General features: G+C 49.6%; 2 protein-coding genes across 3 annotated transcripts in view; one reads left to right on the top strand and one right to left on the bottom strand.

The window, feature by feature from the left end:
* The window catches only part of LOC105723611 (myeloid cell surface antigen CD33-like), a 169,272-nt gene that overhangs the window by 105,263 nt on the left and 47,807 nt on the right, over window positions 1-16,202 (bottom strand). The window lies entirely within an intron of this gene.
* On the top strand, window positions 3,776-9,012 carry LOC105724350 (kallikrein-14). The gene is made up of 6 exons (XM_012462882.3): window positions 3,776-3,922; window positions 4,008-4,069; window positions 4,997-5,168; window positions 7,382-7,635; window positions 7,879-8,015; window positions 8,672-9,012. The coding sequence occupies exons 1-6, from the start codon at window positions 3,897-3,899 to the stop codon at window positions 8,822-8,824; spliced, it is 804 nt and encodes a 267-aa protein (XP_012318305.2). The 5' UTR covers window positions 3,776-3,896; the 3' UTR covers window positions 8,825-9,012.

Genomic DNA, 16,202 nt, shown 5'->3' on the forward strand with positions numbered 1-16,202 from the left:
CTACAAAAAAATACAAAAATTAACTGGCTGTGGTAGCCAGCACGTAGTCCCAGCTACTCAGGAGGCTGAGGTGGGAGGACTGCTTGAGCCGAGGAGTTCAAGGCTTCAGTGAGCTGTGATTGCACCACTGCACTTCAGCCTGGGCAACAGAGCGAGACCCCATTAAATAAAGAAAAAAAAAAAAAAAAAAAAACCTGGCCAGGCTGGTCTCAAACTCCTGACCTCAGATGATCCACCTGCCTCGACCTCCCAAAGTGCTAGGATTACAGGCAATAAAGAATTCTCTTGGAACCCCGGGGTGGGGTGTCATGAAGGAGCCACCCCTGGGCTCCTGTGGGTTCACCAAGGCCTTCTGCTTAAGCAGAGTGGTCTTTTTAGGAAGAGGGAGACCTTGTGTTTACTAGGAAATTCTGTTTTATTTTTAATTTTTTCCTTTGAGATAATTATAGACTCCCCAGAGGTTACACACGCAGTGCAGGGGGGGATCTCCCTCACCTGCCCTCCCGACATGGCGACACCTTGTGTAACTAAGTCCAGAATGGAATCCAGTAAAGTCACATAGGAACCAAACTGCTAACGAGACTACAGACCATGCTGCACGCTCACTTTTCACACACATTTCTTTGCAAGTGTGTGTGAGCGTGGGCTTGTGTGTTTTTAGCTCAGGTGTAGATTCGTGTAATCACTGCCACATCCAGTACGGAGCTGATTCGTCACCACAGAGCAACTCCCTCCTGCCACCTCATCCCTGGGTCCCAAGGGAATCCTTTCTTAAAAGAGAGGGCTCTTGCTGGGCACGGTGGCTCACACCTGTAATCCTTGCACTTTGGGAGGCCAAGGCAGGTGGATGATTTGAGGTCGGGAGTTCGAGACCAGCCTGACCAACATGGTGAAACCCCATCTCTACTAAGAATACAAAAAATTAGCTGGGCATAGTGGCGGGTGCCTGTAATCCCAGCTACTCGGGAGGCTGAGGCAGGAGAATTGCTTGAACTTGGGAGGCGGAGGTTGCAGTGAGCCGAGATCACGCCACTTCACTCCAGCCTGGGCTAAAGAGCAAGACGTCGTCTCAAAAAAAAAAAAATGAAAACAGAAAAACAAAACATAAAAATAAAATTTTTAAAAAGACAGGCTTCTTGTGTGGATGCAGAGCCTGAACCGTGGCAGAGGAGGCTGGGAAGGCTCCCCAAGGCCTTCAGCTCAAAGCAGGGAGGCCCGTAGTTAAATAGGAACAAACAGGAACGGTTCAGGAAACACAGAACGGCACCTGGGGAGAGACGGTGTGTAGATTCAGAGGCAGATGCACAGACAGTGCGTCCCCAGGTGCAGAGGCAGACCCAGCCCAAGCACCAGCTCAGAGCCAGCCGAGGCGGATGCCCAGGCGGAGGGGGAACAGTCACAGGCAGCCTCCTGAGTCACCGCGTGGTCCAGGCGTGGGGCTGCCCAGGCCCAGAGACAGACACAAGTGTTAGGGAATTTAAGGGGCTGGGGGAGGGGCTGAGGAGGGTGGGCCCTCCTGGAAATGAGGATGGAACCCCCGCCAGCTCCAGAACCCCTCTGCAGACTGGCCAGAATCCTTCCCCTCTCACTTGTCTCTCCTGTTCTCTGCCCTCTCCCATTTTGAATCTCTGATGCTCTCTTAGACTCTGTCCTTCTGTCTCTGAACCTCTGTCCCCCTCTCTCTCTGTCTCTCTCTCTCTCTCTGGGTCTCTTTCTCTCTCTCTCTCTCTCTCTGGGTCTCTGTCTCCCTCTCTCTCTCTGGGTCTCTGTCCCCCTCTCTCTCCCTGGGTCTCTGTACCTCTCTCTAAGTCTCTGTCCCCCTCTCTCTCTGGGTTTCTGTCCCCCCCTCTCTCTGGGTCTCTGTCCCCCTCTTTCTCTGGGTTGCCGTCCCCTCCCCTCTCGATCTCTGTCCCCCTCTCTTTCCCTGGGTCTCTGTCCCCCTCTCTAAGTCTCTGTCCCCCTCTCTCCCTGGGTCTCTGTCCCCCTCTCTAAGTCTCTGTCCCCCTCTCTCTCTGGGTCTTTGTCCCCCTCTCTCCCTGGGTCTCTGTCCCCCTCTCTAAGTCTCTGTCCCCCTCTCTCCCTGGGTCTCTGTCCCCCTCTCTAAGTCTCTGTCCCCCTCTCTCTCTGGGTCTCTGTCCCCCTCTCTCTGGGTCTCTGTCCCCCTCTTTCTCTGGGTTGCCGTCCCCTCCCCTCTCGATCTCTGTCTCCCTCTCTCTCTGGGTCCCTGTCCCTCTCTCCGCATCTCCAGCTCTCACTTCATCTCTGTACCTAGCTCTTCCCCAGCCCCCTACAGATCCCAAGTTGGGGAATGCCAGTTCTGGCACCAACCTTCCTGCTCCCTGCTGGGGCCTCTGCTCCCCCATCTCTCAGGAGTCAAAAGTGAGAAAGGGAGGTGGGCAGCCCTGCTCCAAGTCCAGGTACCTCCCGCCCACCTCCTGCCCGTCCTCCATCCCACCCCCCCATCTCTCCCTGGCACTGACATCTCTCATCTCTGCCTCCGTCTTCTCTGTCATTGTCCCCATCCCCTATAGGTGCCCTCCTTCCCATCTCCCCTCTGCCATCTGCCTGCCTGTCCCATCCTCTTTCTCCCACCGTGTCCCGTTCCCTTCCACGTCTCCCGTGTGCACTGCCCTCATCATCATCGCTGTGGTTCTGTGTCTGTGGTGCAGCGTGTGGGGGCATCTCGGCCTCTCCTCTCTCTCCGCTGTTTTCTCTTTCTGTGTGTGTTTCCATCTGTCTTCCCTCCGCCTTTGCTTTTCTCCCTCCGCTTCTCCACACTCCTCTCTCCCGGCATCTCTGTGTCTCCCTCCTCCTCCGTCTGGTTTTTTCCCAGCATCTGCCTCTCCTGTTCCCTGTCACGTCCAGCTTCCACGTCTTTCCCCACCTCTCTCCTCAGCTCCTTCTCCTGTGAGCACATGTCCCTCTGTGCTCGTATTCCTGGACACTGTCTCTCCACTGTCTTATCTTCCCATTCATTTTCCCGCTGTCTCTCTCTGTGTCTCTCTTTCTCTCTCTCTGTCTCTGTCTTTCTCCCTATCTTTGTCTCTGTCTCTGTCTCTCTGTCTCCATCTCTCTGACTCATTCAGTCTGTCTCTCTCTGTGTCTCCCTTTCTCTCTCTCTCTCTCTTTCTCCCCCGTCTCTCTTTGTCTCTGTCTCTCCATCTCTGTCTCTCTCTGTCTCTGTCTCCATCTCTCTGACTCATTCAGTCTGTCTCTCTCTGTGTCTCCCTTTCTCTCTCTCTCTCTCTTTCTCCCCCGTCTCTCTTTGTCTCTGTCTCTCCATCTCTGTCTCTCTCTGTCTCTGTCTCCATCTCTCTGACTCTTTCAGTCTGTCTCTCTGTCTCTGTCTCTCTGTCTCTGTCTCCTCCCGTGAGTCCCTCTCTCAGCCCCTTGGTGCCTTTTCCTCGGAGGCTCCCCACCCTGGTGTCCTGACTCCACCACCAGATCCACCACCTCCAGCAACTGGGAGCCCTCCCCTGCCCATCCTGCCCTGGGGTCCCCTCCCAGGATTCCTTCTGGATTATAGCATCTTCCCCGGGCGGGTTCTCATGAACAATTGTGGCTGCTTTTTTGGCCAGAGAGAGGAGGGAGGGGATGGGATCAGGGAGTCCTGGAATGGGAACTAGGCAATAAAAAACATGTCAGAAGCAGGGCGGCGGGAGTGAGTGGGGGCAGGGCCGGCTGTCCTGACCAGGGATAAAAAAAATGTCAGAAGCAGGGTGGCGGGAGTGAGTGGGGGCAGGGCCAGCTGTCCCGACCAGGGATAAAAGGCTTTAGAGACACCTCCCCTCCTTCCTTCACCAAGACTTCAAGGAGGGACCTGCGTCGGCTCCGCATCCTCCAGCCTGCAGGCCCCGCCCTCCTGGTCTCTGCCTCTACCTCCCCGCTCTGTCTTCATGTCTCTGAGGGTCTTGGGCTCCAGGTAAGCGGCCCTCGCTGTCTCTCTCTCTCAGCCCTGGATTCTGTTGAAGGTTCGTCCTCTCTCACGCTCTCTCTGCATTTGACAGCACCTGGCCCTCAGCCCCTAAAATGTTCCTCCTGCTTGCAGCACTTCAAGTCCTGGCTGTAGGTAAGAGAACAGTTGAGTATGAGACACGGGGGTCCCCTGGAGACCCCAGAAAGAGATGGGGAAGGGTCCTTGCGGCCCCCGGATGCTCATGGTGACCTGATAAGAAAGAGCAGGGAGCAGTTTGGGGATCACGGCGGGGGAGCGCGCCGGAGCCGTAAACCCCCAGTGGTGGAGGTACTAGGAAACCGCGGGGCCGGGTAGAGAAGTGTTTACAGGATCTGGTGCTAAATCTCAACAAGGAATCGTAGACAACTATTAGGTCCCGAGTGGGTCATAGCAGAAAGCTGTTATGGTTTTCCCTTCCAAGCTCTTCTCTAGACCTCGAACCAGGCGCCTGCCGCTACATTGGGTCCCAGCTGTCCATTGAGATGGGGCTCTCCTTGACCTCGCTAGGAAAGAAGCCATGTGGGAAAGATGTTTTGACATCAGAGGGACAAGAAGGACGATGGGGTGGTGGGATGTGGCGTGGGGTGTGGCGTGGTGGATGGGGGCAAGTGCGGGCAAGATAGGGTGGACCCTTGGGGTCCCGCTGAGTGGGAATGTTGGGAAAGATACCGGGAGGTCCTTGAATGTGGTGGGGAAGGGCTCACTGGGGGAAACGTGGCGTATTGGGAGAAGTGATCACAGGCATTATGGGAGCACGGAGCTGAGGGTCGATGACATAGGGAGGCCTCAGATAAGGTGGCCATAGCACAAAATAAGAGACGCTACGCAGGTGACTTGGGAGGATAGTCAGAAAACTCTGTGTGTCAGGACAATAACGGAGTCAATAATGGACATGTCTCACCCTGGAAGGGACAGATAGGGGTGGGCGGCTTAGGGGTTAGGCCAAAAGGAAGGGGATTTGTCAGTTATGAATCCTACAAGCGTGGGGAGTGGAGAGTGTTTGCTCACCTACTTTCCCCACTCAATGCTGTCCACTCCTAGCCATGACACGGAGCCAAGGGGATGAGAACAAGATAATTGGTGGCTACACGTGTGCCCGGAGCTCCCAGCCGTGGCAGGCGGCCCTGCTGGTGGGTCCCGGGCGCCGCTTCCTCTGCGGAGGTGCCCTGCTTTCAGACCAGTGGGTCATCACCGCTGCTCACTGCGGCCGCCCGTAAGTGACCCCCTCCCCTGTCCCTGTGCCCAGTGAATTCCGGAGTCTAAAGCCCAAAACTCAGCTGAGAACCTGGATCTCAATGGAGATCTAGAACCCAATGTAGCAGCTGGCTCCTAGTTTGAGGTCTAGAGAAGGGCCTGGAGCCGAAAACACAGCTTGGGATGTGGACGCCTCCATAAATCCCCAACTCCGTTTAGATTCTGAAACCAGATGGGCCTGCTGAGAACCTAACATCTAACCCAGAGATTCATCCAGAGGCCAAGCTTTACATCAAGACTAAGCTTAGCCCATTCCAGATTGGTGACTGAATTCAGGACCCTGTCTACATTTAGAAACCCAGGACACCACGTGGCACTCAGAGCCCAGCTCTGGACCTATAGTCTAGCCACAAATCCAGAACTAGAACCCTGCTCACAGCTGGAGCATACAACACAAGAATAGAGACAAAACCTGGAGCCTGTTTCACATCAACGTTTAGTTCAGAGTCTAGTCTATAGCTTTGCAATAAGCAGCCTAGATCACAGACTTCAACCCAGTGTTTAAATCCCAGAATGTGCCGGGCACGGTGGCTCACGCCTGTAATCCCAGCACTTCAGGAGGCTGAGGCGGGTGGATCACCTGAGGTTGGGAGTTCGAGACCAGCCTGACCAATATGGAGACACCCTGTCTCTACTAAAAATACGAAATTAGCCGAGCATGGTGGTGCATGCCTGTAATCCCAGCCACTCGGGAGGCTGAGACAGGAGAATCGCTTGAACCTGAGAGGCGGAGGTTGCAGTAAGCCAAGATTGCACCATTGCACTCCAGCCTGGGCGACAGAGTGAAACTCTGTCTCAAAAATTAAATAAATAAATCCCAGAATGCAGATCCTAATCGGAAGCCCCATATAAAACCTAGACCCCTCCTAAATTCTAGATCTGAATTTACAGCCCAGACCCTAGCCAAGAAGTCAAAATGCCCATAAGCCATATCTATGCCATAAATGGAAGGTCAGTCTAGAAACTTGAGATCAAAGCTCAGTCCAGAGTCTAGAATATAAAGGCCGGAATGCAAACCAGACTCTAGAACCTTGGATCCAGGCCATAACCTAAAGCTTCATCTAGAACCCAGAGCCCAACCTGAGGTCAGGGGCTCAGACCAGAGTCTAGAACCAAGAGCCCTGTAATCCAATATGAAACAGGCCTGTGGAATCAAGAGCTCAGACCAACGTAGAGAACCCTGGCCCCAACTGGAGTGCAGAGCTCAAACTCTTGTCTGCAAATGGCTCATAAACCAGAGTTTAATGAAGAACTCAGAGCACCACCCAGAAACTGGAGCTCATATCGATGTGTCCAGACCCCACACACAGCCCAGGTCTTAATCCATTGCTCAAAATAAAACCCTCAGCCTACCCTAAAACAGAAAGCCCACATAAGAATCTAGAAATTAAGTCATAGCCAGGTGAGGTGGCTCACACTTATAATCCCATTACTTTGGGAGGCCGAGAGGGGCGGATCACTTGAGGTAAGGAGTTCAAAACCAGCCTGGCTAATATGGGGAAACATCGTCTCTACTACTAAAAATAAAAAAATTAGCCGGATGTGGTGGCGGGCACCTGTAGTCCCAGCTACTCAGGAGACTGAGGTGGGAGAATCACTTGAACCGGGAGGTGGAGGTCGCAGTGAGCTGAGATTATGCCACCGCACTCCAGCCTGGGTGACAGAGTGAGACTCCATTAAAAAAAAAAAAGAATCAAGTCATAATCCAGGCTCGATCTAGAATCCCAATCTTAGCATAGAGCCAAAAGTTTAAGACGTCTGGAACCCAGAGCCCAGGATAAAAACAGAATGGAGCCTACTCCAGAACGACAGTTCTGACTTAGAGCCTGGAGTCGTTACCCAGAGTTTCACTTAGAACTGAAAGCACAGAGCCCGGCACAGACCCTGGAACGGAGCCAAGCTCTCCCAATCAACACCTTCTTCCCAAGCCAGGAGCTGGAGCTCAGCCCAAGAGCAGAAGGAACAGCAGCTGGGGCTGGGCCGAGAGAATGCCCTGGCCATGGGGAAGGGCGCAGGAAACCAAGAATGCTCGGCCTGCAGTTAGTAAGAAGCAGGCTAGACCTCGGGGGAGGACTCATTACCCGGCCAGGGGGCCGGGGAACGGGGCTGGAGGGTGGGGAGGGGTCTCCGGCTCAGACCCTGAGCTGCGCTCCTCTTGGGGGTCCTGGCCAGGATTCTTCGGGTCGCCCTGGGCAAGCACAACCTGAAGAGGTGGGAGGCCACCCAGCAGGTGCTGCGTGTGGTTCGCCAGGTGACGCACCCAAACTACAACTCCCGGACCCACGACAACGACCTCATGCTGTTGCAGCTGCAGCAGCCTGCGCGGATCAGGAGGGCAGTCAGGCCCATTGAAGTCGCCCAGGCCTGCGCCAGCCCCGGGACCTCCTGTCGAGTGTCAGGCTGGGGAACTACATCCAGCCCAGTCGGTGAGGACTCCTGCATCTGGGAAAGCTGGGGGCGGGGCCTGGGCTCTGGGGTCTGAGGGAGGAGGGGCTGGGGACCTGGACTCCTGGGTCTGAGGGAGGAGGGGCTGGGGCCTGGACTCCTGGGTCTAAGGGAGGAGGGGCGGGGCCTGGACTCCTGGGTCTGAGGGACGAGGGCCTGGGGGCCTGGACACTTGGGTCATATGGGAGGGTAGACTCAGTCATAATCCTGCAGTGCCCCCCCAGCCAGGTACCCCACTTCTCTGCAATGCGTGAACATCAACATCTCCCCAGATGAGGTGTGCGGGAAGGCCTATCCCGGAGCCATCAAGCCTGGCATGGTCTGTGCAGGAGTTCCCCAGGGTGGGAAGGACTCTTGTCAGGTAAGGCCCAGGGTGGGAGCTGGGGGAGGGATTATTTGGGACTGGGATTTAGGCCCCAAATGATGTCAGGAGCATGGACGTCTGCAGAGGTCTTCAGAAGAGAGGGAACTACAGGGACAGAGAGAGTCTGATAGCCAGTCCGCCCTGCTTCCTAGCCCTGTGCCGCCTGGGTAATGGACTCAAAGCGTTCATGCCTCAGTGTCCCCGTCTGTCAGGTGGGGATAACCTTCTCAGGGTAGTCGGTGGAATGGGATGAGACAGGCTGGGGAAAGATCGTAGAGTGGTGTCTGTACATATGGGTCTGGGAAAGACTGCGCTGAGGCTTCTAGAAATCTGAATGCATCCTTGAGAGTGGCAGAGACGGCGACATAGAAAGAGACACACAGGTGTTCTAGAGATGGAGCAAACAGAGAGGGGCCCGGTGAGACTGAAGGGGCAGGAGGTGCAGACACAGAGACAGAGCCGGACCCAGCTGAGAGGGAAGGAAGTGCCCCAACCTCCGGGGCTGAACCTCAGAGCTGTGGCTGGACAACGTCCTTACCTGTCTGCCCGGCATCTCTGCCTGTCTCCGTGACTATCTCTGCTTCCTGGGTTCTCTGTGCCGTGGCTCTGGCCACCTGTCCATCAGTGTCTCCATCTCTGTTCCTCCCCCTCAGGGTGACTCTGGGGGACCCCTGGTGTGCAAAGGAAAGCTCCAGGGCCTCGTGTCTTGGGGAATGGAGCGCTGTGCCCTGCCTGGCTACCCTGGTGTCTACACCAGCCTGTGCAAGTACCGAAGCTGGATTGAGGAAACGATGCGGGGCAAATGATGGCCGTCACGGAGGGACGGACCTCGTCAGCTGCCCAGGCCCGCCTCTCTCCACTCAGGACCCACCAGTCCAGGCCCCAGACCCTCCTCCCTCAGACCCAGGATTCCTGGCTGTAGCTCCTCCTCCCTCAGACCCAGGAGTCCAGACCCCCAGCCCCTCCTCCCTCAGACCCAGGATTCCTGGCTGTAGCTCCTCCTCCCTCAGACCCAGGAGTCCAGACCCCCAGCCCCTCCTCCCTCAGACCCAGGATTCCTGGCTGTAGCTCCTCCTCCCTCAGATCCAGGAGTCCAGGCCCCAGCCCCTCCTCCCTCAGACCCAGGATTCCTGGCTGTAGCTCCTCCTCCCTCAGATCCAGGAGTCCAAGCCCCAGCCCCTCCTCCCTCAGACCCAGGAGTCCAGGCCCCAGCTCCTCCTCCCTCATACCCAGGAGCCCCAGTCCCCGCCCCTCCTCCCTCACACCCAGGAGCCCCAGTCCCCAGCATCCTGATCTTTACTCCCTTTCCCAGAGCAGGACCTCAGACACCTTAAATCGGCATTGTATTCCAGAGAAGGCAAATTTTAACACGCTTAGTGTCTCTAAAAACCAAATAAATCATGACAATGAAAATGGAATCATCGTAAATTGTATTCATTCATCCATTTATTTATTTTTTAGTATTATTTTATTTTTCGAGATGGAGTTTCGCACTTGTCACCCAGGCTGGAGTGCAATGGCACGATCTCAGCTCACTGTAACCTCTGCCTCCTGGGTTCAAGTGATTCTCCTGCTTCAGCCTCCTGAGTAGCTGGGATTACAGGCGCCCGCCGCCACACCTGGCTAATTTTTGTACTTTTAGTAGAGATGGGGTTTAGCCATGTTGGCCGGGCTGGTCTCGAACTCCTTACCTCAGGTGATCCGCCTGCTACAGCCTCCCAAAGTGGGATTACAGGCGTGAGCCACCCGCGCCCAGCCTATTTTTTATTTTTTGAGACAAGGTCTTGTTCAGTCTACCCAGCTGGAGTGCAGTGATGCAATCATGGCTCGCTGCAGCCTGGACCTCCTGGGATCCAGCGATCCTCTTACCTCAGCCTCCAGGGTACCTGGGAGCACAGGTGCACGTCACCATGCCCTGATACTTTTTAAATTTGTTGTAAAGCCAGGGGCGGCAGGGGAGGGTTCTCCCTGTGTGCTCAGGCTGGTCTCAAACACCTGGCCTCAAGCAATCTGCCTCCCTTGTTTTCCCAAAGTGCTGGGATTGCAGGTGTGAGCCGCCGCACCCAGCCTCATCCATTCATTTCATTACTTCAAGAAACGTGTACGCAGTGGCCCCACCATGCCCAGTCGGGAGCTGTGTGCTGACAAGAGGCTGCCTCTCTCTTTGCATGTTTTTCCTTGGGCGTCCCCCATCCACCACACTGTATCAGGTTTCTAGACAGAAACACCTCATCCCCACAGAGTGACCTTGAGCACGACTGCCTTCTCCCAGCCTCCTCCCTGCAGCCCCTGTGGTCCAGGGCAGGGGACTAACTGCCGTGTTTCCTGGAAAATTCTGTGCAAATGAAGATGTCCTCTTTGTCCTAATCAGATCTCAGGTGAAGAGAGTTGAGTTAATCACAGGCTTCGGTTCCTGTCCAGGCAAAGCCCTTCTCTCATTTTATTAATTTATTTCCACTCTTCATCTCTGGCTCTGCTCCCCTCCCTCCTCACAGGCACCGACACAGATAGCTTTGAATACTCTGCGTCCTGAAATACAAGGCAGTGTCTTGGTGTGTCGTTTCTAATTTACATGAAACCGTTGTGTTAGGAATCTCATTCTCTTTCTTACTTTCACTCATCCACAGCTATTGAGCACCTACTACGTGCCAGGCGTTGGTCTATTTATGTGGCACCTGCTATGTACCAGGCATTGTTGTGGGTGCTGGAGGAAGCGCTGTGAGCAAGCCAGTCAGAATCCCTGCCCTTACAGAGCTTATATTCTAGCAGGAGATGACAGACAAGAAGCCATAAACATAATTTTAAAATAAAGCAGAGTCCCTATGAGTAACGAAGTCAATAAACTTGGGCTGGGTGGCAGGTCCAATGTATGCCAGGGCTAGCTCAGACATGCTCGCAAGAGTCTACCGGCAAATTTTCAGGAATTTCGAGAGCCAGTTGCTAAATACAGCCATTATTCAAAATTAAATTACATAAGCTTACAATTACATAATTGATTTAAACATTGTCAGTAAATACTCAAAACTCAACTGCTGCTAATTATTTCAACTAATACCTATGCTTTGGAGTGATAGATGTCTCTTGTACTACATCTGTAATGATGAGCTTCTGCACATCTCTTTCCAACTCCCCAACTCTGTACGCACTGTTAGCTTGACGACAGCCAAAGCAGAATTATTTACTGCACCAAAATTGAAAAAGACTCCAGATACAGCTTTGTCAGACAGTCACGGCTAAACTTTCACCGGGCATCCTTGGACGGGTCCACCTGGGAATGACCGAATGATCTTAGTGTCTGTCTTCTCAAGGTTCTGTGCTTGGATACTACAGAGCACAGATAAAATGGAATGTTGTACTCACCTTATGTTCCATAGGGACAGCACAATATTGAGGAGCCCTTTGGTGGCAGGTCTGGGACATGCACGAGAGATTGCTGGGAAGTAGAGCCTGCATCCTTTTTCTTATCCTCCCACCCCATCCTCTAGCTTCTGGTAACCACTGTTCCACTCTCTGTTTCTAAGAGTTTGGGTTTTTTAGATCTTACATATAAGTGAGATCATGCGGTATTTGTCTTTCTGTGTCTGACCTATTTCACTTAACACAATGTCCTCCAGGTCCATCCACGTTGTCACAAATGACAGGATTTCTTTCTTTGATAAGGCAGAATATTATTAAATTGTACTTATATTAATATATTACATTTCCTTTATTCATCCATCAACAGATGGATGTTTCCACATCCTGACCGATATGAATAATGTCGCCATGAACATGGGTGTGCAGATGTCACTTTGAGAACAATTTCATTTCCTTGCGCCGACTCACATTCCCACCAACAGTGTACAAGGATTCACTTTTCACTCCCACATCCTTGCCAGCATTTATTGCTTGCCTTTTCTACACTAGTCATTCCAAAAGGTGTGAGGTGGTGTCTCGCTGGGATTTTAATTTGTATTTCCCTGATGATTAGTGATACTGAGCATCTTTTCATATCCTTGTTGGTCATTTGTATGTCTTCTTTGGAGAAATGTCTGTTTAGGTCCTTTGCCCTTTTTTTCTTTTTTCTTTTTTTTTTTTTTTTGAGACAGAGTCTCTCCCTGTCACCCAGGCTGGAGTGCAGTGGCGCAAGCTCGGCTCACTGCAACCTCCACCTCTTGAGTTCAAGCGATTCTCCTGCCTCAGCCCCCAAAGCAGCTGGGATTACAGGTGCTCGCCACCATGCTCATTTTTGTATTTTTAGTAGAGATGGGGTTTCGCCACGTTGGTCAGGCTGGTCTCGAACTTCTGTCCTCAGGTGATCAACCCTCCTCAGCATCCCAAAGTCTTAGCATTACAGGTTTGAGCCACTGGCTAGACCCTTTGCCCATTTTTATTGGTTTGTTTTCTTGGTGTTGAGTTTTTGCATTCCTTATATATCTTGGATATTGACCCTTTATCAGATACGTCATCTGCAAACATTTTCTCCCATTCGGTATGCTGTCTTTTCACTCTGTTGGTTGTTTCCTTTGGTTCACAGAAGCTTTTCAATTTGATAAAATCTCGTTTGTTTTTACTTTTATTTTCTGTGCTTTGGAGGTCATATCTAAAATATCATTGCCCAGACAAATGTCAAGAAGTTTTTCCCCCATGTCTTCTTCTGGTCATTTTACAATTTTAGGTTTTATGTCTAAATCTTCAACCCATTTTGAGTTCATTTTTGTACATGGCATGACATAGGAGTCCAATTTTATTCTTCTCTTTGTGGGTATCCAGTTTTTCCAACAGCTTTTGTTAAAGAGATTATCCTTTTCCTTCAGGTTAAAGATCAGTTGGCAGTAAATGTGTGGATTTGTTTCTGAGCTCTCAATCCTGTCTGATTGGTTATATGCCTTTTTTTGTGCCAGTACCATGCTGTTTTGGTTGCTATAGCTTTGTAGTATGTTTTGAAATCAGACAGTATAATGCCTCCAGCTTTGTTCTTCTTGCTCAAGATTGCAGAGTCTTTCATGGTTCCATATGGATTTTAGGATTATTTTTTCTATTCCTGAGAAAAAAATGCCATTGGAATTTTGATAGGGATTGCAATGGAAATGTAGATAGCTTTGGTTAGTACTGACATTTTAACAGTATCTTTTCTTCCAATTCACAAATATAGGATATCTTTCCATTTCTTTATATTGTGTTGAAGTTTTTTTATCAATTTTTTATGATTTTTTGTATACAGATTATTTACTTCCTTGGTTAAGTTTAAGTATTTTATTGCTTCTGATGCTATTGTAAATTGAATTGTTTTCTCAATTTCTTTTCTGATAATTCATTGTTTGTAGACACAACCAAATTTTGTATCTTGCAACTTTACTGCATTTATTTATTACTTCTGACAGTTTTTTGGTGGACTCTTCATGATTTTCTACATATAAGATTATGTCATCTGCAAACAGAGACAATTTTACTTCCTTCTTTCTGATCTGAATGTCTTTTATTCTTTTTCGTGCCCAGTTACTATGGCTAGGACTTCTAATGCTAATGTTGAATAGAAATGGCTAGACTGGGCATCCTTGTCTTGTTTCTGATCTTAGAGGAAAAGCTTTCAAGTTTTCACCACTGAGTATGATGTTAGCTGTGGGCTTGTCATATATGGCTTTTATTGTGTGAGGTCATTCTCTCTATACCTAATTTGTTGACTGTCTTTATCATGAAAGGATGTTGTATTTTGCCAAATGATTTTTCTGTACTTATTAAGATGATCATATAATTTTTATCCTTCATTCTGTTGAGGTATATCATGCTTAGTGATTTGTGCATGTTGAAACATCTTTACATCCCGGGGATAAACCCTACTTGATCATGGTGTATGGTGCTTTTAATATGTTACTGGGCCGGGTGCGGTGGCTCAAACCTATAATCCCAGCACTTTGGGAGGCTGAGGTGGGTGGATCATGAGGTCAAGAGATCAAGACCATCCTGGTCAACAAGGTGAAACATTGTCTCTACTAAAAATACAAAAATTAGCTGGGCATGGTGGTGCACACCTGTAGTCCCAGCTACTCAGGAGGCTGAGGCAGGAGAATTGCTTGAACCCAGGAGGCGGAGGCTGCGGTGAGCCGAGATCGCGCCATTGCACTCCAGCCTGGGTAACAAGAGTGAAACACTGCCTCAAAAAAAAAAATATATATATATATGTTACTGAATTTAGTTTGCTAGTGTTTTCTTGAGGATTTTTGCATCTATATTCATCAGAGATATTGGCCTATAATTTTCTTTTTTTATAACGGCCATGTCTGAGTTTGTGGAGGTTGCACCTTCTGTGTCAAGGTGATAAACACATACTGTAGATTTAATATGTAGCAGCCTACACATCCTGTAAGGAAAAGGAGACCAAAGAAGCTGAGTACTAGGGTAGATTCGGGCCCCCAGTGAGATGATGTAGCTCATGCTATCATTCTCGTCCTGCATCCTTCTATAAAGCCAAGTAAAAATAGTTTAAAGATCACTTTAATCTTTTTTTGCAACTCAAAGTTCCAGCTGTGGTGGCTGAGCATGATATTTTATTGATTTAAAGACAGATTCTTTTCATATTTTTAACATCTCTGTAATTAGGAGGCATCTTACATCTTGATTCAGCATGACGTCTTAGCATCATGTCATAACTTACTCGAAAACTTTTTCTTTCTGAGTGGTCTACAAAATAACTGTGCAAATATAATCAACAGTATTTTACATTCAATTAAATAGTGTGTGAAGGAAGGCAAGTGTAGATGAGAAGTCAGGTTGTCGTATTAAACAGGTGGTGTGATTTCATCAAATAATCTTTTAACAATCTATCTGCATCACTGTTTGCTCATCTAGTTCATTGCTTCTACCTGCCCCAGAGTCTTCTAGACATATGTTGTCCAATATGGTAGCCATTAGCCACAAGTAGTGTGGCCATTTAATTTTTGATTAAAATTAATTAAAATTAGATGCACATTAAAATTCCATTCCTTAGTTGTACTCACAACACTTCAATAACCGTATGTGGCTAGTGGCTGCCATATTGGACAACACAGATATATTACAGATAAAATTATTTCCATCATCACCGAAAGTCTCATTGAATAGCACTACTCTAGTCTTCACCCTTGCTACACATAGTGTGGTCCAGAAAATAGCAGCTTCTGAATCATCTGGAGCTTGTTAGAACTGGAGTCTTGGATTTCACCACAGGCCAACTGAATCGGAATCTGCATTATAGATAACAAAATTGCCAGGGCACTCAGTGTATGTTAGGATTTTGAGAAGTGCCACTGCATGGTACACATCCACCATGTTTAGTAACCCCATCCTCCAGCGATGAACACTTAGGTTCCCTTCATGTTGAGCATGCCACTTACATATCTACAGAAGACTCCTCTCAATCATTCACGCAGCAGTGGAACCAATGGACCAAAAGGCCTATTCTTAATCAATTTCACTGAATACTGGCAAGTTTTTTTCTAAAAAAGAAAGGTTCTTCCCTATCCACACCTTCAACAATGTCCATATTTATTCATTAAGTAAATATTTAATGCCTATAGTTCATTTATTTATTCAGCAAATATTCATTATATCTGATTGTGTACCAAGTATTGTTCTAGGAGCAAAACATTTAAACATTTCTTCCCTCAGGAAGTTCACATTCTAGAGGGGAGGCAGATAGAGACAAATGAATAAGTAACACATAAAGTCTGGCAGATGGGAGTAAACACCACAGAGAAAAATAAAGCAGAGTAACAGGATAGAGAATGTCAGAGGAGAGTTGTTTTATGCCACATATGGTTATTGTTTAGCCACATATGGTTACTGAAATGTTGTGACTATGACTAAGAAATGGAATTTTACATTGGGTGGTTGTGGATTGTCCAAACCCTGCACACTACAAAGGAACTTACGGCCCTTGCCTGGCTTCTGGGAGATAACCTCTATGCTCTTGGAATATCCTGCCGAATAACACTGTCTTTGCCTATCTGGGTATTGAGCCATGCCAGATAATCTATGATAACAATGTGACTTATGGTGGGGACTTAGGGACATGTGTCAATTTGACCTCTAGAGGATCTGGAGCTAAGGGCAGCCACACAAGTGGGCAGTCATGTCAATATGACTAACCCCCAATAGAAACCCTGGACACCAAGGTTTGGGTGAGCTTCCCTGGCTGGTGATGCCCCAGCATGTTGTCATACGTTA

The sequence above is a fragment of the Aotus nancymaae genome, unplaced genomic scaffold (assembly GCF_030222135.1).
Source record: "Aotus nancymaae isolate 86718 unplaced genomic scaffold, 86718_ANA_hifiasm-v0.15.2.pri h1tg000028l, whole genome shotgun sequence".
NCBI classification, from domain to species: domain Eukaryota; kingdom Metazoa; phylum Chordata; class Mammalia; order Primates; family Aotidae; genus Aotus; species Aotus nancymaae.